The following is a 25,688-nucleotide window of genomic DNA, read 5'->3' as shown; positions in this document are numbered from 1 at the left end:
GGTGATTCTATTTGTTTCTTCTCTCTTTGTAAGGTGCCAGAGCAAGAGAGAATCGGGAGTGTTTACAGTAATGTGATTTGGCTTGTTGGTCAGAGACATCTCCTATGTGGATAAAGCATCTCGATTGTGACACATTCTTCGTTCTTTTTCAAGTCTCTTAAGGGATATCTCTACTGTGGCAACTGAGGTCAAAGGCCAGACGTAATCGACCAACACGTTCTTACTGATCAAGCAAGGTAAATATGATTTTGTATCTTAACAGGCTCTGAGTCAATTCATTTCATAACAAATAATCTTGTGTACTTTTCAGATATATTATATCTAAGTTTACTTTTGCTTATGTTGGTATGATACAGAGGCATTCATCAAGACTGTCTTTTATATGGACAAAAATGATAGTTTATGACAGAAAGATGGAGTTGGTGTAGTAGTGTAAAATGGATGACCATGGTTCAAGTCTATCGAGCTACTAGTACACTTACAATATACTTTTTTATGAGTCATTTTTCTTTGAGCTAAAGAATTCTTGTCATAAGTTCTCTTTCTAGAGAGATGTGCTGAATAAAACACCATTTCCTCTGTTTTAGAGCACACGTTATGTGCTTTATGTTTATATGCTCCAATCACCTAGATAATTGCAGCGTCTCAAGAAGTGTTCTCACATTGGTGGTATCACAACATTATTGTCACTGTCTTGGCTGATTTTGTATATTTGTCACAAGTACATTCCTATGAAGTAATTTGTTTCAAGGACCATTTTATGATACTTGTGTGATATCATATTGGAACTTAATATGTTGCTATACTTGAGTGATTTCAACCAAATAATTCATTTCAAGGGCCACGCCATTTTATTCTTGGCTAAATGTATCCATATATAACTACTTGTGTGATATCATATTGGAACTTTATATGCTGCTATACTTGTGTGGTTTCAACCAAATAATTCATTTCAAGAGCCACGCCATTTTATTCTTGGCTAAATGTATACATATACATATAGCTACATGTGTGCTATCATATTGCAACTTTATATGTTGCTATACTTGTGTGATTTCAACCAAATAACTCATTTCTGGGGCCACGTTATTTTATTCATGGCTAAATGTATGCATATAGCTATCTTGTGATATTTCTCCACGTTCTCCACTGGATGAACAATCGTAGGTTTAGACAAATTTCTTAGAAAATATTTTGTAAAGAACACACCATTGTAGTGAAACATTACATATTTAGACATTCTTAAAACAAAGTTAGCTAAGAAAATAAATTTTACCTAAAGGTAGGTTGTATTTACCAAAATGTGGAAAATCTTTCAAGAGGGTAAGTGACCACCAAGTATCTAGCATGTGTGATTTATTTGTTCTTGAAAATGAGTTAACAGCCCAAAAACAATTATAATCTTGCGATCAATGCAATCACATGTCTATTCTCTAACTTTGAGTTTAATGGTGGGAAGAGTATTGGATGTGATGAAATTAATGAAATCAATCATTTTGTTGGAATTGATCGAATTGACCTTGTAGAGCAATGAAGAAGGTTGATTCTTCATTCCCACAAGGGCATCTTCATGAAACATGAAACAATTAATTATCTACTAAATTGATACTGAATGTGGATATTAATCTTGTGAAGTATAAATATTATAAAATTTGAGATTCGTAATTACTCTAGGATATTACTATCTTAATACTCGAGATTTCCATACCAAATATTCTCGTGCAAAGTCACAAGATGTTAAATCAATATTTTGTTTATTTGCATAGATTTCTTAAGCTCTTGGTTCTGATTTGCTTAATTTTTATTTATATGCAATGTAGTGGTGAAAATCAAACTATTGAGAGGAGTGGGGTTTCGAGGGGGAAATGAGATTGAGTAGAATCAATCATTCACGTGCCTTCCCTTCAAAGAGATGTCATTGGAGAGTGTGATACAACTCCAAGGCATCAACGACAACCAAATAGAACCCCAAGAAATATTTTTACCATTATTTGGGGTCTCTCTCTCTACCTATCTATACACATATTGACTGATGCAATAATGACGCACCCCAATTGCATCACACAACATTTCATCATGTCTTTAGGCTTGCAAGTTATTTAGAAATCCCATCTAGATATAAGCATAACCCATGACACGGGTTACAAAACCCAATCCTATAGAAGCATTAGCTCCAAATGTATTTGTTAGGTTTTGACCCTAGCTTTTGTTCCTTTTTTCACAAACATCAAGAAACTATGGACACTCCTTTGTGAACAAAAGAAGCTGGATGAAAAAGAGACACAATTGAAACAATGATATTTCTCAAAATATTAAAAAGGTTGCATATTGTGCCTATGAAGCAGCCCGCAAGACATCATTGAAAAGAAAGCTTAGAGCAGTTACCACAAAGATGACAATAACAATGTACAGTGTAAATGACCTTAACTCTATTTCTACAAGCATGACATGTGTAATTGATTGCAAAAATATAATGTCAACAAATAATTCTATCTCATTGATAAATGTTGGGAACTATATTAAAACAAATTTTCCACATGAAAGTGCAAGTGGGATGAAGCTATGAAGCTCCCAAATGTGAAGAATTTACAAACAACCAATATGTTTTGATTATAATGGTATTGTAAACCAAAAAGTATGGGTATTACAAGAACATGCGACCTCATAAAAGTAGTTATAATGTGTTGGGTTAATAGTTCTAAGCCAGGGGTAAAGGGCCACCAGAAACCGGCCGGGGAGCTCTTTCCTCATCAATGCCAGGAGAGGCCACAGGTTCGGCGGCATTAATGACATCGGTCGGGGGTGGTGCATATAGGATGTGATGATCATAATGAGAGTGTTTCCGAGTTCTTGGGGGTGTAGTTATGTATGGGTTCTTGAAACCAGGGTAAAGAGGCATATGATGACCGTGATAGTGATATTGTGGTAGCGGAGGAGGTATTACATTTGGAGGTGACGGAAAAGACCATACCATTGGTGGGCCAAGTGTCGGGAATTGTGGGAGAGGCATACTTGGGGTACCACTATTAGTATCACCACCACTAGGGGCCATCTTTTGAGTGGTATGTGGATATGGCATACTATTAGCATGGATGCCCGGCCATGTTGGCGAGGCATTATTATTATTAACAAGGAAACGACGTGGTGGGCGGTGGTGGACAAAGATTTCGCCTCTGTTTGACAAAGATGAAGTGTGGACACTTGTGTGCACGGACGGATGAACATTAACGACTCGAGTGGGTGTAAGTTCATTGTTGAAGAGATGCCAGTGCCACATTGTAGGTTCATCTTCTTCGGGTAATGATGGATGTCCATTCTTCTTCTTCTTCTTCTTCATAATGAAATTTTTTACCATGATAGCATCGAATGCCGTTGAGATGATGTCGACGGGGACGAGCTCTTGAGCTTGGCGGTGGAGGATGTGTGATTGGGTTTGTTGGGCAGAAGATGGGGAGGGGAGTATACATGTGAGATTGATGAGGAGAAGGAGAGAGATGGTGAGGACCAATACTAATATTAGAGGAGAAGGTGCCATTGGGGATTTTATGGAATAATGTTATCAAAGGGGCTACATACACACCATTAGACTTATATATATGTGTGTGTGTGTGTGTGTGTGTGTGTGAGAGAGAGAGAGAGAGAGAGAGAGAGAGAGAGAGAGAGAGAGAGAGAGAGAGAAATAGAAAGAGAGAGTGTGTGAGTGTGAGTGTCAAGTGATTTAATTTAGTAAAGAGGTTCTATAGTTTGTGGAAAAAGTGAGAATGTGAACACCCCTGTCAAGTGAGTGGAAATTTGATAAATATTGAGTATCTCACTCAACTAGCAAGTTCGCGGGCTTTAGCATCACATCTTCCACTAAGTACCGTGAGTCTAAGCCATGAAACTTTCATACTACGCTGCTCCCTCCGTCTTCGATTACATTCATCTACGTCCCCCTCATTTTTAAAACCCCGCACATGGAGCTTCCCACTCTCACGATGTGCATTCTCAATTGCAATAATTCATTAGTAAAGCTCCTAAACATTGAGAGATAAAGAGACATCATAACCACCAAATGTACAACTATGTTTCTCGTAGCCTTTTGTAGCATGTACTATATCAATCTCATGCAAAAGCCTTGTGACCCAATTAAAAATATGTGCTCAGTATTGATACATCCTACGACAAAGTTAGCTAGAGATTATTCTCCATCATTCAATCAAATGGTGTTATTTTAAAGAGGTTCCTTAAAATAACCAAGATCTTGCCACATGAGCACATGAACAACTACAAATTAGTTCACATGATTATTTATTACCAATCATAATGCACACAATGGTGTATCAACTTGTCGGTTTTTTTCTTTCAAAATTTTCTTTACTTTGATTGTAAAGCATCATTTATAGTCTTATTTTATGATAGACAACCAAAGCATGAAAAATATCACCCTTGCGAAGATGGCAACCACTCTTCCCTTGGCGATACTTCATCTAAAAGAGGATAACGTTTATTCATTCCTAGTTAAAACTTGGCACATGTGGCTCTAACCTTTGCTCAATCAATGTATTAGATGGTGTCTAATTTAAATTGATGTCATCCCTAGTCTACATGGTTGATAATCATCATTATTTTGATTACAATTGGGTAAATGCATGTTAAGATGAATTCCTTTTCTTGTTGTTGACATGGCAAAACATATTTTGTAATAGATAGTGCAAATTCCTGATTGTTAATATGACAAGTGTAGGAGTTCTATGCCAACTAACATGCCATCGTGTATGATAGATGGAAACAATTTCATCAATCGTACCCAATCTACAAATCAACTTCCCGATGATGAAGCCATGCAAATGTATGTTGATTTACATGCTTAGATAATGATTCTCAAAGCATTTAAATATCTATAACAATTTATTAGAAAATAATAAAATGAGCATTGTTAGTGAAAAAAATGGGTGAAATATTCTTGTATGTGTCATCACGTATTCAAAGTTTTTCTTCCATATTGTGTGGTGATGTAGAGGGGAAAAATGTTGGTTTGCTTTATTTCGACCTCCACATGTGTTACATCAAGAGAATGGTTAAGTTTACATATCTCCAATGCATTTTTGCATCATCTCTTTCAAAGAAAACTCTCATTTATCCATACAAAGTAGTTCGATGCATATACATATGGCACCACTTGAGTAATCTAGTTAATTAAACGAAAAGCATCTTTCCATTGCGCAACTTGTCTAAAAACATGCACATTCCTCAGAGGAAGGAGAAATGACAACATTATATCTTTACTAATTTAGCCTTGATTGTACATGTTTTTCACTGTGAATGTTTTGATATTTTTATGAAGTAAAAATATATTGTTATTTTGTTTAATGGATTGGGACTTTCATATCATAAAACAAATCTCTCTAGCGATTACATCTCGAGCCTTCTCGTAATTTTATAACCATGAAAATTATTTCTCCCATCGTTTCTTGAATACCTTTTATGTTCAATCAATCCCTAGGTAAAGATCTAATACCTTTTACATTCAACCAATCCCTAGGTAAGCACCCCCACATCAACACATATATGGATTGTTGTCTCTCTATTCGAAGCAAAAAACTCCTCAAATATAACATTAAGTGGGGTAAATAGAATCTTTTTCAAAAGAACAACTTTTAACTCTTTCTAAAAATCACATAAACCAGATAGGCCTTTGTTCATTACAATGTCAAATACATCAATATCAACAATTCAAACCAAAATTGCATCTACCTATATACAAATGGCATCAACTTTGAGATGCGGAATAACACGATGAGCTTGTTAGTTTAGTATAGTTGGCAATAGAGATGAGCATAACATGATATCGAAGGCATAATTATAGATCATGATTTTGTGCTTTGTGGATGGTATGAGTAAAAATGAAAAATTATATCTTGTAGACCAGAAAATAACATACAAATGGCTCTAACCAAAAAATGCTCTCGGCTAACTTCGACAACCACGTGCAAGTTTTTTATCAAACAAGGATAATCAATCATTACTATAATTTATCCATCCTATGAACTTACATGATCCCTAAATGTACTTATAGTTAGATTTCTACATGCATTGGCAAACTATATACCATAAAAAAGATCAAAACATCTCTTAGCATTATAATATCTAGCCAATTAATGTAGGATCTCCTCACATAAAAAAAGGAATTTCTCAGACAGAAATCAAGAGAGCTATTTAACTTTCATACAAATAGGCATCTTTACTCATAAAGAGATGAAAATGCCATATTAACCAAAAGGATCTAGTGTCAGGTTATGTATGTCATAGCATTATTGGTCTATTTCCTAAAAAGTCTCAATACTTGATAAGTTTTGTTCTAAGTTCGCAAATTCCCTCCAAGGGATTTTGTATCACTTGATTATCTTTAAATGGCTTTGGCACATGCCAAATGTCATAGCCCCTTTGAGCTTTTGAATCCTCTACTAACCTTCAAATCATGTGACAACATACTTCCACTAAAGGTGTTCCTTCTTGAAAGACATGGTGGACTCCTTGCACATATACACAAACTTTTGGGAATAACTTTGGCATGTGCCATGCAGAAATTCTCTATTCAAATGTTACGGATAGAGAAATTTAACCATAAATGTTTTCAAATGTTAAACGTCCACAATTTCTCTCCACTTGTAAATTTTGATACCACTATTTTTAAGGCATCTATGACGTTTTCATTTGTACATTCCACATTGTGTCTCAAAATTGCTTTGAAATTCCACCCTCATAGAGAATGTTACTTAAAATCTCTAGCCAATTGCATACTAGAGTTATATCTCCACATAATAATTTGAAATAAAGTGGACATATTTTTGGCAAACCATCAAATTTGATTCTATGATGTTTTGACTTATGAACGTGATGTTGTGTATTACACATTGCCTCAAAGTCTCTCACGATTAGATCTCACTAACTTGATTCAACAGAGGTTCCTTGGCTCTACCTTCAAACAAGCATAATTTCTCTTTTTGCTTTTTATGTAGGTTATGTATACCGCTCAAGTTCTACATAAAACTTACTTTAGTGACAAGTGAGGTTGTCCCTTACATGCTTGTTGCTCTCTAATGAACTATTCTACGATTTAATGTGGTGATGAATAATGTGCAATAAATTCTTTCATTCTTAGTGAGTAGAGGATTTGTGAATACGACCAAGTGCATGGTATACGTGGAACAATATAATAAAATATTTGAAATTAAAGGAAAGTTAATTGTCTAATCATACATTGGCTTTCATTTATTCAAATCTAGTTAATAGATTTGTAATGGAGGGTCAAAACTTGTGATCACCCATAATATAATTATAGATCATCGGGGCCTAAATGGAACTACCAAGCACCCAGATGGTTGTTTCTGCCAATGGCTTCCATTAATGACTAGGAGCTATAAATATGTACATATAGATATGGTACAAGTTAATTACTAGGTTATTGGAGTTGTTGGGATACTTTTGTTGTAAATGAGGTGGGGACTATGACCACTTTGGTGAGAAGGCTAGAGTGAGGTTTTCTGAAATTTGTTGGTAGTTGATGTACTTTGTTTGCTAACTAATGCAAAGTAGTGTTTTTTTGGGAAAAAAATAATTATAGATGACACATCAAGTAGACATATGTACAACCGTCTCGTAAATTTGGAATGGAATATTGTCCTCGAGTTATAGATTTGGGTGCCAAAAAGTTGATGTGGGTCATACTTTTTTGCCATTGACAACAAAAATCACAAATTTCCTATGTTAGCTTGTAATCAAGGATAATCATTTTCCCTTCCCTTCTTCCATGCATGACCATTGCTCTTTGTTGTTGAAGTTTGCAACAACGCTGATTGAAGTGGAATTGCATTCCTTGGTCCATGACTTTTTCTCACAAACACAATATTTCCTGTGATAATAGGAACTTGCAAGTTATTCTTTAAGCATTTTGGGTGCTTGTCTTATTTGCTAAATATAACGTTTCCAATGTGTCAAATAAGGTGCATGATGCCATAATCACCCATCACTACATAGTTGGTTCGCTTGAAAGGGAGTTTGCATTTTGTTGATGCCATTCACTTCTACCATATCTTCATTCACTCGGATTTCTTCCTCTTCCTTGGGTGCTACTTCTTGCCATCCTGGTTAGTTGGTGGATTATATGAAACATGTTTCCAAGGTCGCCTTTAATGTATCCCCAATAGCCTCCTCGTCCACAAAACAGAATTAGTGTGATGTGTTTGTTGTAACGTTCACGATGAGAAAGGTGTTATAGGGTTATCAACTTTCTGAGCATTTTGTTTTTTGATTCATGTTGTCGATGAGCATTTCATTTCGTCTTCTCCATTTGTCGTGCTTCCCAAGGTTCTCAAACCAACATGAATATGTATGTGGGTGGAGCTCCTCCGAGCACGAGGAGAGAGGCATGGGAGGGGCAATTGGTAGAAATAATGAAAACTAGAGAGAGAGGGGTTCTTTGTTTTAATCTCTTCCACCACCTTTCACGCTCTCTCTCTCTCTCTCTCTCTCTTCTCTATTGCAGAGCAGCAGGAACAGGGGAGGAAGGAGTGAGTGTGCACGTCCTAAGCATGACACCCTGAATCTGCACCTTTCACGCTCCCTCCCCTGCTTCTTCCTTCTTCTTCTTCTTCTTCTTCTTCCCCCTCCTCCTTTTCTTCCTCATCATCGCCTTCTTCTCTAACATGGGTCTACCCTCCTCTTCCTCTTCCTCTTCTTTCCTTCCACCCAGCCATGGCGACCACTCTCTCTCCCTTCCGTCTTCACCGCTATCCCCTGCCTCTTCTCCAGCTCCTTCTTTTGTTTTCAGCTTCCATTACGCCGCCTTCTTCTTCCTTTGCCGAGGACTGCGATCCGAGGTGCCAAACAGAGAATTGTGATGGCAATGGCATCTGCCTCTGTGACCTCCCTTCCAATTCTACCACAATGCTTGGAGATCGACCTTTCTACGGGTAAAGTCGACCAGATCTATACATTCCCTTGTCCGTTAGATTATATGCGACTTCTGGATTAAAGTAGTTTCCGTTGCAGAAAATGGATCAAAAGGTTTCTTTTTGTAGGTGTTAATTTGCCTCAATATTTATATGTACATGCTTGTATGTAGGTGTGTGTATAGGAGGGGATGTGTATATAGGGAAGTGTGTGTGTGTGTGTGTGTCTATATATGTATGTATGTATATGTATGTACATACATATACATGTTTGTATGTAGGTGTATGTATAGGTGGGGATGTGTATGTAGGGAAGTGTGTGTGTGTGTGACATGTGTATGTATGTATATGATTATGAAAATATTTGTTCCACTATACATAGAGTCGAGAGATTGATTGATTTAATTGATTTTGCCTCATTTTTCCAACACCAGTGGGTACTTCTGTGACATACCTCAGACCATGTGTGATGGGACCAACAACTTTTGGTGCCAGAATGGAACTTGCAATGAGATTGTACGAGGAGAAAGTTACAGTTGCATCTGTCACGAAGGGTTTGGAGGGGCACATTGTGAACTAGAAGGGAAAGCCTGTGGCGATTACTTCTGCTTCCGTGATGCCGAATGCATACAAGGCGATGTTCCATGTGATTGTCCAATTGACTGGATGGGAAGTGAAGATTGTTTGATGCCAACATGGAACGGTAAGAGCATATACTATATTTGTGTGGATATAAGTATTCTTCATCATCATGTAAAAGGAAGAGTTTCATGTTCTAGGAATCTCCAAATCCTTAACGAGCCCTATAAAGTCTTTGTTGAAGATCCCTTTCTTCTAACAAATGACATAATTGAAAGATGGTTGATTGGTGGGCAAGTAAAGTCCAAAAGTGGACTTTTACTTCAAAAGCTAGAGTGTGTATGCCCTAGTTATGGAGGTCATTTGTTTTGACGTTTCGCAAATGGGAATCAAAGATTTTCTAAATCATTTAATGTGCCTTGTTCCCTTCCACTTTTGTTGTGTATTCAGGTACTGTTTTTAACTACCCTCCGCCATCCGAACCTGTTAACACTAACAAAGACAAGGCTAATAAGAAGGTAATCACTATATAAATCTACAGAAGATGACCACCATCGCACAATATCATTCTATATATGTATGACCCACTTGAGTACCTTTGCTCGGTCTTTCTCCGCGTACCCTATAAGCACATCATGACTTAAAATATTTTTTGAATGTAACCCTAATCTCTTCTTTTTGTTCTTTATTCTCTTCGTAGTGGTACATTCCAATCGTTGTTGCTGCAATAGTTGCGGTAATCGCAATATCTATTTCTATTGGTGTGTATTTCATGAGAAAGCGTGCTGCAAGAGCTACAACGTTCCACAAAATTCAACAAGTGCAACTACATGGATTTGTTGATGAAGATGAGGAGGCATTTGTACATGCCACTCTCTCAAAGGCAGAGATCGCTTAACAACAATGGTTTCACTTTTTCATGAACGTGCAATATACTCTGCAAAGTGCAAGTTATAATGTCACTCCAATGCCAAGAACATATTTTCTGGAGAATGGTTAGATATTTACCAAAGAATAGAGAATATATTCTCGCCATCATTTGTTAACAGTCACAATATTTTTCCGTTTTTTTAGTATCAACACAGTTTTTCATAATCGTGATAGATGCTAACCAATAGTATTATACTTCCCCCCATGATATGGAATAAGATCTAAATTTTATTATCAAGGTTGTCGCTTTGTGTGTTTTTTTATCCTTGATTTCCTCTTCTACTATGCATTTTTCCCCTTTTAATGGAATGATTGAGGTTCTTTTATGTGAGTAATTTAGAGTAATGGATTATAATCACTGGCACTTTTAGAAAAGAGTTGAGTGATAGACTTCTTCAAGGAAGCGCATTAAGAATTAAGATAGGAAAATGCATCTGTACACACCCTTGCAATTGTGAATATGATAATACAAAGACTAGATTGAACTTCGACTTGGTTAACAGGGAAATCAAATGTATGCTTTCTAATGAGTTTTGTAATAATTATGAAATCATTAACGACGGCAAAAGAAAATTGGGGATGAATGCTAAGCCATGAAGTATTTTCCTTGCTTTGTTATCAAGGTCATTTAAACATAAATGTATCTTCTTTACAACTTGGAAAACATATATTTGATCTTTAGATTATGTCCAACAACTTTAAGGGCTATGCTCATCTTGGATGTTGAATGCAGTGTATGTCAATTTTTTTCTTATAAACATAATGTTTCTAGAGGTCGACATGAGTTACAACAAGTAAAAGACCCTGATATTGATAGTAGAGAAACTAAAGTATCTTAAGTAGTAGATTCCTATGCATCTTTGATGAAAACATTCACTACAAAATCCAATATCCTCCCTACTCTATCTCAACCTAACATTTTGGGAAGCCTAAGAAAAAATGTTGAGATGTGCTTAGTTGCCAAATACTACCATCATCACACCATTGAAATAGAGACAAGCAACTTCTCTCACTCTATACATTGTGCTTAATTAATTCGTATTAAAATGGTTGGATCCCCAATTGTCTCGCAAACTAGGTTCAAGTTCCCAAGGATGGCTTGTATGTGCTTGTATCCATCATGTTCATGCTCCAATGTCTCATATATGTTATGTTTATGTTGATGTGAATGTGAAACTCTAACGTGCTTGTATGTGTGTTTGGATGGAGAAGTATGAAAAAAATGCAATGAGGGGATTCATTGAAAGTTTTACGAAAGCTTCTAACTACAATCTTTATTGAAACTTTGGGAAACATTCAATGCCTTGGCGTATATAATGTTTAGTTGATTCACTGATGATTGGTTTTGTACTCCATTTAATCTTTTGTTCTATCAAAATTTTCCTTTTTTGTCAAAACCCATAAGTGCAGTTATAATTCTCATTATATCACATCTTCAAGTGATTTGTAAAGCCATGTTTATGCTATCCTATTTGAAATCGTAAGTTCAAAACCCATCAGTGCAACAATAATTCTTGTTGTACTTTCATCTTCTAGTGATTTTGTAACACCAATGTTTATGCTATCTTATTTGTGATTGAGGCTCTCTCCATCTATTTGTTCAATCAAACAAGGGCACCTTGTAGCGCCGTTGAAAGTGAACCCCAAACAACAATATCGTAATGTGGATATTCAAACCATAGTCAAAAGGTTCATGTCAAGGTGCTATTTGATGCACACATTTTTGTTCACATGTCCTGCCATGCAAAACAACATTATGACATGAATGTAGTAATGGGGTATTCAAAATTCTTACTTAAAAGAGAAAGACAACATGTTTGCAATTGTGCTAAATGGTTTTGTGCTACAACCAAAGTCGTAGATTTGATCATATAGGTGGAATGCTCATACTTGTTAGGTATAGCTACAAATATTGTCTAACGTCAATAGCGAATGATAAAAGAGAAGAGGGCACCCGATTTTTTTTGTACCTGCCCCTGGATTGGTCGTGTTCCAGCACGCATTAGGTCAAGGTGTTGGAATGAGTCGAGGGTGTCCGAGTGTGTTAATGAATCAATGTCTACCTTATCGTGGGGCATACATACCAATAACTTATAAGTATATATATATGCTACGATGGATGGATAATCTAGATATGTGTATTATGTATTTGATACCAAGATAAAAAAGAGTGTGGCCCTGCCCAGACACACACACACACTCCCTGCATGTCTCCTCTCATCCTCCTTGCCCGAGGGGAATCCAGCACTCAGGTGAGCGGTTGCTGTGTTACATTTTTAGAACTGGTTCGACTTTTTGATCTACCGCTTTCCTTTCTGCAGATCTGATGTACTTGATTTGAAGTGAGGGAGCGGAATGATCCCTTTCACCCTTCAAGGGCCAGCATGCAGAGGACACCGCCATTATTCCGTAGACCTGTTTCAGCCAAGAATAGCTTTTTCAAAGAAGTATCCTCGAAGCGTGAAAGTCTGTTCAAAGAGGTAGTGTAAATCTCCGACATAACATGCTTTTATCGTACATACACATGCACAGCACGTTGGCACCTGTGTGCGTACATGTACAAGTACTTACACACGTGCATGTATTCATACATCAGGACATACATGGATGCATGCATACATACATAGATATACACACATACCATTTACCTTGGTGTATATTGGTTGCTATTATGTTTAGGTAAGTGCTGATTACGTTATGCACATTTGTACATGTGTGCATATGTACCTACATGCATGCGTATATCTACATTGGTTTATTTTGATTGCTAGTGGCTAGACATACGTACCCTAATCTATACATAATGTCTGTTGAAGTGGTAATTGTGTATAGGTCAGTTATACTTCCCACTTGCTTTGTTAACTCTAAAGTATGCTTACCATGATAGAGAAAGTAATTTCTTGCAGTACACATTTGCAGTTTTCCACATAGCAGATATGCTTTGCAGTACAGTTGGATCATTGCACATGGAATTCAAACACTGCCTCTTTCATCTGGGAAGAGTTTTTTGTGTCAATATAGCAACTATTTCAATGAATTGGCGAATGCAAATGTGGTTGAATGGAGACCCACTATAGATAACCTTCTTTTGGTATTTAGCATTGCCCTTGCATATGTCGCCGGAATTACAACTCCTGCAACATCATCTGCTTCGAAGATATCCAATATCACATCATATCCAAACCTTGTAGAGTAAGTTCACACTTTCCACAGGTTATCAAGCGTATTTTCCACAATGCTAGTGTTTGTTTTGTGCATATTAATTAATTTTCTATTACGAACCTCAAGCTTCTTTGGGCCTTAAAATACTAGTGAAGGAATTATTCTTGTTAAGATCGTGTGAAAATTGTGTGTTGATTTACTGAGCATATATTTCTAGAGAAGAGTTGCACTTGCATTGTGGTAGCATCATTTTAATCTTGAACACAAAGTCCTATAGATTGCGAAACAACCTATAACATGGTTGAACGGGAATCTTATGGCATGCTAGGAATAATCTATCAGGTCATCTGAGGCTTTGGAATATACTGATGTCTGAGAGCCAGATTTACTGGCCCTTGCACACAAAGTCTGCTTTGTACCTGCTATATATGAGTCAGGAAGGATTTATGTTACATTACCTACTAACAGGGGTAGTTACCTAGCTAGTCCTTCCTAATGAACCGTTAATCATCAATCTTGTAGGAGTGTTTATTGAGCGAGCAATCTCTGGAAAATCCACCAATTATTCAAGAAGTTTATCTCTCTGGATGTAGTGGATTGATTTTTTGTGCTACTGAATGGATTGATTTGTCGTGCCACTGAGTGGATTGATTTTTCATACCTGAGCCATTTTTTTTCTTGCATCGACAAGAAATCGAGTTGCAGCTGATGCTACCACATGAACTATTTTAGGAATGATTTTAATGGAATGGTGAAAATTTGACATGCATAAAGTACAAATGCTGCAATTCAAATAAAACGATAAAAGCCAGCATTCCTTGGGTGACAGCTTCATCATGCGTGTGACTGTTCATGCCTCTTTGTCTTTTATTTGATTTTCACACATTGTTAGTGGCTCAACTAACTGGAGTATCTAGTGCCCCAGAAAGTTTTACCAAGTTTTTTACATCCGTTTTGATTTGGCTCCAAGATGACCAAGATGACCCAATATTTTCAGATGTACTTCCCTTAGAATACGTTGATATATCTTTTCTCTTTTGTGCTTGCTATGTGAAAGGGGCAATCAAAGGTAAATGGGGAATCAATATCTAGCTCCAAAGAGAAGCTCACTGCATTGAAACTAGGTACTTCTTTGTTGGAAAATTTCATATGAAAGTGGATGGAATGGAAATTTCTGGTTTTTCTATAATTTCAATTAGATGAGACTACGACAAGAGCAAAGTAACTATGGAATCTAGAAGGAACTGATGGCATGAACACTGAAGGCTGTTGTCTCAACCATTTCCTGAGCATGTGTAGCTTATATTTCAATGGATAAGCACATCGAGTGATTCTTGTAAAGAAGGCAATGAGACATCAAAACAGCCAATGAATTCACTTGTGTAGGCTGGTAGTTCTCACTTGGGGACGAATATTTCATACCTATTGTCAGTGAATTTGACATTAACCAATCATTATATGGGAGCACTATAGGGTTAGAGTCTGGCCTCTCTTGCATAAATGTTAAAAGCAAGTGGGTTGATGATCCATGCATGTTTTAATGAGTGAGCTGTCAAGGGAATCAACTTTTTCCTTCATATGTGGGATATAATATCTCCTCCTTTGGTGCATGATTGATTGTTTTAAACATCTTACACTTTGATAATCTTTGTCAAACAAGAAGAAAATAAAATACGTTAGCTTTGCTTTTAAGGCTGTCTGAATTAATGTCTCATCCTAGAGAAAACCAAAACGACATTAAATATAATTAGTAAACTATTAAAACTTTCTGGTATATCCTCAAGTCTTTGTATAACGGTATACATGAAGACATTACATACTCTTGAGGATAAATGTATATAGTTCCATCAATCAAACATATAACATTGTACCTTAGGTAAACAGAGCTTTTGTCTCTGAAAGATCTCTGACCTAACATGGAGCATGGATGTGTCCAAGCTGGAGAAGTCTCCGAGGGAAGCACTTGAGGGTCAAGTGATAATGTCCTCGATTGATCTATAAGGGTAATGAGGTCGTTTTCTAAGTGTATGGGCCTATTTGCATGACAAAAACCATTGCTTCATCTATTGTAACTACATTGGAATGTTGTGATCAGACACGTGTTTCCATTGATTGACTGTATTAAGCGAGGGAGGGTTATGGTGCATGTTGTCTTTCCACAATATCTTTTTGTATCTCTTGATTCCAGCAAGGGGATCCTCAAAATGAATGGATGTTGTGTCAGGGTCTTGCCTTCTGTCATATGCTCGTATGGCATTTGATGATCTTGTCCTGTCATTGTTCCAAGTCCACTCTCCTTGAGATAGTAATATATACACATACGCAAATCCTGGATAGGCGACATGCGTGCTGAAAGAGAAGTCATGTAAGACAAAATGGATGCAGAAAGAAACAAATGTATGGAAGTTACTACATTGTGGAATGAGGAGCCCATCAAATGCCGATTTGCATTCCAAATGATACCAGAATCAATGTCAAAGAACTTTATGAATGGGAATGCTGAGTTAAGAACATAATGCTCAACGGTGGGGCCTGTGAATGATCATCCATAATGCATCTGTGCCTTGAGACAAACAATCATTTTCAGTGCCAGCTGGATGCAAAGCGTATGTAGGGCCTAATGTATTCCAAACACACCCTGTCAAGTGGCGGTGCAGGACCTATGGGAATGCCAAATACCAGAAAAGGATTCTCTCCTTGAAGTGGCTTATTTTTCCTGGCCAAAATGAGAGATCTGGTTTTTGCATCGTATGTTATTATCTTGTTTCATTGTCTTTCTGCTGAAGAGTCAAGCCTAAACGAAGAATCTTATTTCTCTTATGTGTCCTTGTATGTTCCAGATTTCAGAAATTGCCAGATGAACAAAATGAAAAAAACTTCAAAGAAAATCCATCGTGGACAGAAAAGCTTTGGAGTGGACTTTATTCAAAGATTACAGGGAGTAAAAGTTTGACTGATGAGATGTGTGTTGAGATCACAAGTCAAGGTGGTCAGCTTAATCTACAGGCTTTAGCCAGAGATGCACGGTCACGTTTACTGCTTGTTTCATTTGAACAACTCAAAAAAGAGGCAGGCATTGATTCTATATCTATTCAAAGTATATTTCTGCATTAATATTCAGTGATTGAAAGTATGGTCACAAAAAATGACAGCTCGTTTGGTTTGATTGGATAAATTTATCTTGTTACTCTAGATCATGAAAATAATGAACAATGCTCACATGATAAATCTTTTCGAAATTGTTTAGTGCCTGGTAAAAACATGATATGGATTATCCAATATGGTAAGAGGAAGGTTGATGCATCAGTAATTGTTCATTCATCCCAATTAAGGGGGAAATCAGTTGATAGTAAAGCCTAGTGCAGTGTAAGGAGCTTATTGGGCTCATTAAGCAGTTCTAGTAAATTCATCATATATTTTGATCTGCATGTAAGGTAAGACTTGGAGGTTCCTATAGATGATTATTGAATCTGGAACAAAACTCGGGTTTGTTTGTATGATTGAGTCTTGACAACTTGGTTACTTCATGAAGTACGGGGGACACAATATGTTTCAAAATAGCCACCCTTACAAGGTCTAATTGAAAATTTTACCTTTCTAAAGTGAATAAAATTGATTCTCTAGTTGTCTGATCAAGATGCTTTACAGTGGTCCTAGCAGGTTTGCAAACTACAACAGAGCAAAATCTCGCTAGAGTCAGGCTGGTCAGAAGTTTCAGTTCAGATACTATGTGAATTAGTTATTCTGGTTTGTCGAGATTGGATGCATGAAGAATACTTGCACGGCTACCCCAATAAATCAGGCTCACCAGAATTTCTCGCAACCTTACTTTCTCCACAAAAAACCAAATTCAAGTCATCAGAAATGGTTATAGACGACCTTAAATGGGAATTGTTATTCAACTCATATTCAGAAGATTATGAAGCAAAGAAAATGATGATACGAATGGTCAAAGTGACTGGAAAAGCAGAGTTCTATGCAGATTTTCTCTACTTCGTTTGCACTGGTAGTGTGAGGTATGAGTGCATTTCAATAACTGGTCAATTATTGGCATTTGCTGTGTGTGTGTGTGTGTGTGTGTGTGTGTGTGTGTGTGTCCACATACTTGCATCCCTACTGCACTTATGATTCATATTGCAAGAAGCTTATGCTGATATGAAGTTCACTAAAATTTCACTTCGAATTAGATCAAGAAAAGTTCTATTCCACTATTTCTAGCTTTTAGACCGAAGAGACGAATGTTATTTTCTGTTAAGAGGAACTTTTGCATACCTCTTCAGTCAAATTTGGCTCAGATTGGAGTTTATATATTGAAGCCAAGCCTTCTAGCTCATATTTAAAAATCCAGCTAGGAGATAATGCAATGGCAGCATGATAAACTTTTCCTGTACTAGGTAGAAATAACCCTATAATATGGTCTGCACAAGGACATGTGTGACCATATAATATATCATTTGTATTTATTATCGTTAGAATCATTGCATGTAGACCATTATAAATTTTTCTGCATGCACTACCTATACATGCACGTAAAAACCATTTATATTTGTTCATTCTTCTGTTTTGTCAATGTTTTTAGCTGACTAGATCTTGAAGTATGGTGTTATGGATGCAGTATGCTTTAGTCTTTATATATATGATGATCTGTAGCATTCCTGTGGGTGTCGACCAGGGAATCGAGCTGTTGCAAGTTAGAAACTTTGCAAGTTCGACAAAATTGTATTTTGGAGGATATAGTTATCTTGATCGCAGATGGAGCTGCAGCTTTATACCTAGATATGATAACAGATGCTGCACCAATTTGTGAGGGTCAGTGGTCAAAAGTTATGGCACCCACAATTTCATCTACCCGAATGCTTCAACGATTCAGGAATGAGGTATGACATCATCATGCTCCCTTTTTTCTGTTAAATGACAATTTATCTCCTGTGCCAATTTTTATGTAAAATTTTGAATTTTTACTTCTCATTTTCTTGTGTTTCTTTGATATCAAAATATATTTTATATTGTTTTTACCTTTGGAAAACCCCCTTCTTTTCTTTTCAATGAGTGTTCTAATGTTATTTTGAGTAAAAAATTGAGCTTTTTCCTTTCTTTTCAGTATCTTGACTTAATGATTCCATAATGTATTTCTTATTATGGTTTCTGTATTTTAATACCAGACATTATAAAAAAATACACGAGAAATCTTTATATCCTGCTAACTTCTCTAAGTTCTTCAAAAGAATACTTTTTGCACCTCATATGCTTATTATCATTAGATTTCTGAAATTGGAATGTACCGTCAGTCAATAAAAGGAAGTTTCTTGAAGAATCTCCAATCTATTTGAATTTTTGCACTCAAAACCCCAATTTAATATATGGTGGATTATCTCTAGGTGAATGTATAGATTCCATACATAGAATCACTTGTTTATGTGTAATATCAAAGCAGTATAAATATTTTTCTTTAGATAATATTAAACTGATATAAAATTTTGAATTTTTGGGATCAGAAATTTCAATTTATTTGGTGAAGTTAAATTTGATTTTCATATTTCTGAAGATTGGTGACTATATTTTTGGCATGGCCAAAAGATTATAGATAAAATATAATGGTTTTGGAAAAAGAAAGGAAATATGTATTTATATTGTATATATAGTTACACATCTATTTAGAGAGAGGGTGAGATAGAAATCTTGAAACACAATTATCAGGTCGCTCTTAACAGCTGGCTAAAGGAAAACTTTCAGTCAGTAGTGTCAATGTTTGAAGATAGGTATGATTTATGGGTCTTCAAGCCATTAGTCTTGTCTGCGGACGACTGCAGAGATTCTACATCCAAGAATAAACAGAAAGACTCATTTAGAGATTCAGCAAGAAACACAATGACTCATCCTAGAAAGCAATCCGAGCTCATTGTCATTGAACAATCCAAGCTACCTGTAAAACGGATCAAAGAGCTGCGAGCTTTAACTGGATGGTATCATCTTTTTCCATTTGATATGTTTGCAAGTAACTGTAATTCCTAAAGTTTTCCATCTCTTTTCTTTTCTAAAATTTTCCACTGTTTTTTTCGTAGGAGGTATTACTATAGTCTATATTTGGAATTCTCTGACATATGTGGTCCAATCTTGAGGACAATAACAGTGAAGCTAGGGCAGGGTATCTCTTTTCTTCTTGTTTTTCTTATTGGCCGATCTTTAGGCCTCATCTACCGTGGTATTCGTCAAAGTGTGCAATGGACATCAAAGTGATCGAGGGGAAAGCAAAAAGATGTAATGGGGGGATTTCAAATTTTTTGTAGGTGGTTTTCATTTTGGAGGGTATGAAGTTTTTGGGAGTTGTGAGAATTTGCACTCATGTACTTTCATTTGGTGCATAAAAATAATTCTGTTACTTCTCCGTGCTATGTATTATGAATCCCTACAATGTAAGCCAATCCATTCTAATCATATAAGCCAAAGCATTCTTTCAATTTTAAACAATGTGTTGGGTTATGTTTATCTTTTAGCTGTTTTTATTGAATATTTGTGTTGAAGAAATATAAGCTCGTTTGGAAAGATATGAATCTTTTTGTAGTATTTGTTCAGCTGTTTTGTAAATTGTAAAGAATATTTCACTTCAAGCTGTCATAATCTATCATGTTGTATATGTTAACCACCACCACTCCCAACCTTTTTTCAGCAGGACATATAAGTCATGATTTTAATTCCGAATTATGGTGAGAAACACACTGGAAATGAGACTTTCTTGATGCTGTATAGTAACACAACATTTCGAAAAGTGTATTTTAGCATGCTTCACCCCCCAGCCTATTGGCAAACTAAATTTGAAGGAGAAACTTGTTATGCTAACAGCTAAGCTATAGCTAGATTATAGGAAGGTCTTCATTCATGATCAGGTCAATGCTTTTGTCAAATCTTGCTAAGGCATGTTCACATTATCAGTAGGAGTTTGAAAATCAATGTGAAGCAAAAGAACAAGGTCCTGAGTCCTGAGGATTGGAAAATGATTGACATTGTGCCAGAGCTTATGTCATACACCCGACAAATATAAAATCATTTTTATAAAACAGAAATTTATTGATTTGTAAAATCACAAATGCAGTCCATCAGGTATATGAACATCTTGAGGACAATGAAATAAAGGTTATGTACATTTGCATTTTATATACACTAATTTACAAAGGCGCCTTTCTTAGAAGACTGCTATCTCTGACAACCTTCCCCTTGATGGTTTAGAATTGTTCTTCTTAATGTTAACTATGGAGCAATCATCATAAATACGCATAAACTCCTCTCTATAGTCATCAAGGGACTTCTCAGGCACCACCTCGATGAGATCACCCATTTGCAGCTTATGGTGGACATCTTTTACTTCATTATGATTGACTCTCAATCTGGCCTCAACAACATCAACACCGATAAGATAATCTTCATTACTAATTCCTTCCAAAAAGTTTGCTACAGTGGAGTTCCCAGGAAGTTCTTGAACCATCATCTGTCAAATACAAAATAAACAACTGAAACACATGGAACAGCATCCCGATTTGAATCATGGAATCAGACTAGTATATGGGGCTTCAAATATTGATTTTATTCTTCTGCCCTAGTGAATGAAAAGGTTGATAAATGATAATGTGCAATATTACCTTTTCTTCTTGAACAACAATTACGAAGAGAGGGCTGTCTTGATCGTAAGGTGGCCTAAATGAAAGATCCAAGTATGGACAATCTTCATTATGGAAAGGGAAGGAGCAAGGAAGATTTGTAGCCATCACTCCCTTGAACAACCTTAATTTCTTCATGTCCTTTATCTCATTTTGCCATGTTAAGACCCATCTTGCCCACTCAACTGTTTGCATGACAAATGAGGAATGAGGAACATTGCCCTCCTTGTATCTCCAATGTGCCGCAACTCCAAACTCGGCTTGATGATGCATTTCCATAGTTCTTATCTGAATCTCTAGTGGAAGCCCATCTTCACCCCAAACCACAGTATGAAGGGATTGGTATCTGCAAACAAAGTAAATCCTTAAATAAGGAAATTTTATGCCAACCAATCCTATCCAAGTCCCATGAATATCAAGCATAGCCCTTGGCCAGTCAACCCATTCCATGTCATCTACTAAGAATTTTGTAACAGTAATAATGATCAACCACAAAAGTCTTACCCATTCTGTTTCGGCTGGCTGATATAGTCCTTTTCCTTTCCTGGAACACATGGCCAGATAGCATGGACAACATCCAGAGCCGTATAACAATCCGCCACATCAGCAACGATTAATCTTAACCCTTGGGCATCATATATTTCTTCGATCTTCAGTCCTTTCCTATATATAATTTTTCATACAGATATTTGTTATTTCTTACAATTGCTTTTAGCACTCCTCTTCAGCCGTCAATCATTGATATAATGTTATAACATCCACCACACGTCAAGTGGTCATTTCAGCTTTCTACGGTTGAACAGCACATCAACTTACTTACCTTACCATCTTTTGGTGAATACTGTAAAGAGTTTTGGGACGCCCACATAGGTCAAGGTACTGCACCCCTTTAGCAAGTAATGCCTTGTAAAGAGTCTGTATTGCCGAGAGTATAATTTTCTCTCTAAATCCCTCCGCTAGTTTTCTTGACAATTTCCGGTGATTCTCATAATCGAGATATTTGAAGCACAAGTCTTCCATTTCAGCTTTCCAACTCCAAATGCCAAGCCTACCAGCAAGAGGCACAAACACTTCCAATGTTTCTTTTGCAAGGCGCATCCGTTTCTCTCTGGGGAGTGCTCCGAGGGTCCTCATATTATGTAATCTATCGGCCAATTTGATAAGAACAACTTGTACATCTGTCATTGCTAGCATCATTGTATGCAAACGATCAGCTTCAACTGACTTATAAGCTGTATTGTTATCTCGGGCCAGTTTGCTAAATTCACTCAGCTTTGAAACCTATAATTTAGTAGTTAAGCTAAGCATGAGCTCCATTAGAAATGTCCGCATGTTTATTCATGGAATATATAAGCTCACTTACTCCCGTCACAAGATTAGCAACATCAGACCCAAAACGTTCTTCTAAATAGCTATGGTCAATGGAAGAGTCATCTACTGTATCATGGAGGAGTCCTGCAGCTACAACTACTTTATTGGCACCAATTTCAGCTAGAATTGTTGCGGTTTCCACGCAATGGACAAGGTATGGATCTCCATTTGCCCGGATCTACAAGTATATAAGGAAATGGATTAGCTGAAAATGGATTCTTATAGGGGCGGAAATACTCAAATAGGAATACAGAAAAAATCAAACTTCAATTTAGGTGATAGAACTAGGTATCTCACTTGTCCACTATGAGCTTGGTCAGCTTCCTTGAATCCTTGAATAACAACAGGATCCTTGAATACCTCATAATTTCGTTGTGCATTTCGCAAAATTTCACGAGACCTAATTAAAGCCTCGGGATAAAGAGGCTTACAAAAGAAATCTGAAAGAGATGAACAAGCCATCTTTGTGAGGAGAGGAGCTGGTGGTTTCATATCAGACCAATCTTTGAGATCACTGAGATAATATAGATCTGGATTATTATCTAGAGATCTAGCTTCACCATGTGCAACGGATGACTTAGTCAATTTGTTTGTGAGACTTTGATACCCATGTGACAATGAGGAAATTGGGGTTTTCTCTCTAAGAAACGGCATATCAATTTTCTTTTCGGATGCGTCTATTAATGCTGAAATATCGTTGTGTGATGATCGTCTCGGTAAGGAGTTACCATCAACCGAACCAGCATCGGGAGAGTTTGAACAAGGCATATATCGGCCTGAGGAGTTTGCAAAAATAGATGAAAGACCTCCAATAATAGGTCTTGAGACATGGTTATGGCTGTTATGACAAGAAGAGGTGTGAGATCGGATGTGGAAATCAAATTCAACTGTACATGTGGCAGAAACCTGATTGGATGATGAGTTGCAACTTCCAGGAATACTTGTCGGAGGTGAAGTAGAATAAATAGAGGTTGTGGTAAACATGGCGTTTTTGTCAACGGGAATGCAGTTAACAACCAGGTGTCTGAAAATGCTGAACGAAGACAAATTGTCAACGTGATGTAAATGTTTAATATTACATTTGAATCTCTTTGATAGCTAATTACGGAAAATTTCTGCTAAACCCTAATTCATATGAAACCAAATCTACAAAAAAACCTATCTGTTTTATATAAACCACAAATCTATTCGTGTGCAAATTTGCAAAGCCCTAACGTATTTAAAGGGAAATCTGTAAACCCTAATCCGTTTACTTTTCGTTCTTTTTTTGTTTTTTTAGGGAGGGGGGTTGCAAAACCCATATCCTGCTCTTTATTTTAAGGTAAAATTAATCGAAAAGAGCAAGGAAGAGAATACCAGTCAAGGAAAGAAAGAAAAAACTCTGTTGTTCTGCAGATTCAGAATCACAGAGAGAACCAACGAGAGACTCCGAGGAAATATCTGCGTGTCTGAGAATCTTCGAGGAGATACTGTGCACTGTAAAAATAAGCTCTGAGTAGTTGTTGTGAAGATAGCTCTGTTCCCGGGTGTTTGGGGGAGAGAGAGAGAGAGAGAGAGAGAGTTGAATCGTTTGAGACCACAACTTTTTTCCAGACAAATTGATTGGTGGGGACGCGAGCTTGGTATCCCATGATTCTCCGTTTCCTTGCGATTAATTGGTCCTCGGGCTCTCGTCCACCGCCCGTCCGGCCCGCCCGCCGCCTCTCTCTCTCTCTCTCTCTCTCTCTCTCGGAATGCATCTCCTGACTCGTTTAACAACAAATTCGCATCTCATTGTCGACTGAATGCATGTCTATCTTGATGATCATTGCATATCTCCTTTGTCGAATCCATGTCCCGACTACCTACGATTGCTTGACTCTTTAAGTTATCAGACGAATTTAATGTTGATTTGGTGCAAAACAACATTGGGGGAGAATAATTTAAAGAAAGAAACTGGATCCTATCACCTGATCCACATTCTAGCCACTTTGGCCAGTTCATATCGAACAACTCCATATTGACATGGGACAAAACTATTAGGAGAGAAATTTCTGGGTTGGGCAACCTTCTCTCCAACCTAAAGATGTTGGACAACCAAAGTTGGCCACTATGTCTATCACATGCGAAGTGATCATATTTGAAGCTTTGGTCATGTGCAAAATAATTCTACTTTTTTTATATGCTTTTATTAGGGGTCGTAATCTAAGTCACCCTCAAAAGCATTAAAGTGCCTTAGTTCACAACCAAATTCGATGTTTAGATGTCGAAATCTACTACACTTCTTGCATTTTCATGCAAAATTTTAAAAGAGTTGTTGCTAAAATCTATATTATAGAATAGTGACCTGTAAATCTAAACTCTAGGACGATTTAACACTATTTTATATTTTACTCTTCAATACCATGAAGTCATGAACAATGAAACCATAACATACCGGCAAAAGCACAAATGTTTGGTCATGGATTTAGCTTTAGGAGTATAATTTTTTCATGAGGAGAAAATTATCTACATCTACAATACCAAGTTAATTTCAACATCTTATAATTGTGACACCAATTTCCCTCCATGTAGTTATGTCGTTGGTATGGTGGGCCAACACTAGAACATCGAAGTCATAAATTGAGAGAGCCAAAGTGAATGGTGTTCTTTTTACGAGGAAAAATACGTTTAAGATTTCTCAAGAGAATAATTATAGGTGAAGAAGAAGATATTTGGAAATTGGAGTACTAGAGATCACCCTTGCTAAGGTAGGGCATATCCTTCTTTACGCAACTTATAGTATAAATCCTTTTGAGGCCTATAAGAATAACGAATAGGTAAGCAAAACAATGGCGACAAGGGGGCCACATTGCGAGTAACAACTCAATGTTGTCACATTGTTGTTCACCTACCACCTCACATGGTTCATAACGTTTGGTAACTACAATATTCGATCAGGTTTAATAAAGACACTTCATTGTCTCGTATCATTATTAGCTGATAAATTGGGAAACATAAAGTGGAAAAACCAATGAATGCTTATTATGCGCTTTTTATATGGAAGAGTTAGAGAAGCTTTGGGATGGCATTGATGTGGTGG

General features: G+C 36.8%; 3 protein-coding genes and 1 long non-coding RNA gene across 4 annotated transcripts; 3 read left to right on the top strand and 1 right to left on the bottom strand.

Annotated features, from left to right (window-relative positions):
* The first annotated feature begins 40 nt into the window (after positions 1-40).
* On the top strand, positions 41-766 carry LOC147870234 (uncharacterized). The gene is made up of 2 exons (XR_015532412.1): positions 41-236; positions 357-766. It is a non-coding gene; the product is annotated as an uncharacterized LOC147870234 (long non-coding RNA).
* Positions 767-8,513: 7,747 nt separating this feature from the next.
* Positions 8,514-10,740, top strand: LOC147870233 (uncharacterized). The gene is made up of 4 exons (XM_087338143.1): positions 8,514-8,954; positions 9,368-9,636; positions 9,963-10,030; positions 10,213-10,740. The coding sequence occupies exons 1-4, from the start codon at positions 8,737-8,739 to the stop codon at positions 10,408-10,410; spliced, it is 753 nt and encodes a 250-aa protein (XP_087194269.1). The 5' UTR covers positions 8,514-8,736; the 3' UTR covers positions 10,411-10,740.
* Positions 10,741-12,720: 1,980 nt separating this feature from the next.
* Positions 12,721-20,062, top strand: LOC147870232 (phosphoglycolate phosphatase). Its single transcript, XM_087338132.1, has 7 exons — positions 12,721-12,922; positions 13,362-13,634; positions 16,445-16,673; positions 17,265-17,620; positions 18,277-18,481; positions 19,302-19,567; positions 19,667-20,062. Exons 1-7 carry the CDS (start codon positions 12,798-12,800, stop codon positions 19,839-19,841), a joined length of 1,629 nt encoding a protein of 542 aa, XP_087194258.1. The 5' UTR covers positions 12,721-12,797; the 3' UTR covers positions 19,842-20,062.
* A 583-nt stretch (positions 20,063-20,645) lies between these two features.
* LOC147870231 (putative GTP diphosphokinase RSH2, chloroplastic) lies at positions 20,646-24,163 on the bottom strand. Its single transcript, XM_087338118.1, has 7 exons — positions 23,984-24,163; positions 22,925-23,660; positions 22,620-22,805; positions 22,077-22,537; positions 21,761-21,919; positions 21,239-21,602; positions 20,646-21,087 (listed from the first exon to the last, which is right to left on the bottom strand). The coding sequence occupies exons 2-7, from the start codon at positions 23,609-23,611 to the stop codon at positions 20,785-20,787; spliced, it is 2,160 nt and encodes a 719-aa protein (XP_087194244.1). The 5' UTR covers positions 23,612-23,660; positions 23,984-24,163; the 3' UTR covers positions 20,646-20,784.
* Between the last annotated feature and the right edge of the window lie 1,525 nt (positions 24,164-25,688).

The sequence above is a fragment of the Azolla caroliniana genome, unplaced genomic scaffold (genome assembly GCF_043228905.1).
Source record: "Azolla caroliniana isolate FFs.n. ecotype wild unplaced genomic scaffold, voAzoCaro1.0.p SCAF_1, whole genome shotgun sequence".
Classification (NCBI taxonomy): domain Eukaryota; kingdom Viridiplantae; phylum Streptophyta; class Polypodiopsida; order Salviniales; family Salviniaceae; genus Azolla; species Azolla caroliniana.
Note: the sequence above shows the minus strand (reverse complement) of the source record. Positions and strands in the feature narration are given on the sequence as shown.

Bases quoted from the DNA above. Each gene is read 5' to 3' on its own strand.
- LOC147870233 (XM_087338143.1), top strand. From the start codon at position 8,737: ATGGCGACCACTCTCTCTCCCTTCCGTCTTCACCGCTATCCCCTGCCT. The intron at 9,637-9,962 runs GTAAGAGCATAT...TTGTGTATTCAG, and splicing joins TTTGATGCCAACATGGAACG to GTACTGTTTTTAACTACCCT. The intron at 10,031-10,212 runs GTAATCACTATA...TTCTCTTCGTAG, and splicing joins AAGACAAGGCTAATAAGAAG to TGGTACATTCCAATCGTTGT.
- LOC147870232 (XM_087338132.1), top strand. From the start codon at position 12,798: ATGATCCCTTTCACCCTTCAAGGGCCAGCATGCAGAGGACACCGCCAT. The intron at 12,923-13,361 runs GTAGTGTAAATC...ACACATTTGCAG, and splicing joins GTGAAAGTCTGTTCAAAGAG to TTTTCCACATAGCAGATATG. The intron at 18,482-19,301 runs GTATGACATCAT...CACAATTATCAG, and splicing joins TTCAACGATTCAGGAATGAG to GTCGCTCTTAACAGCTGGCT.
- LOC147870231 (XM_087338118.1), bottom strand. From the start codon at position 23,611: ATGTTTACCACAACCTCTATTTATTCTACTTCACCTCCGACAAGTATT. The intron at 21,920-22,076 runs GTAAGTAAGTTG...AATTATATATAG, and splicing joins ATTCACCAAAAGATGGTAAG to GAAAGGACTGAAGATCGAAG. The intron at 21,088-21,238 runs GTAATATTGCAC...TGTATTTGACAG, and splicing joins TTGTTGTTCAAGAAGAAAAG to ATGATGGTTCAAGAACTTCC.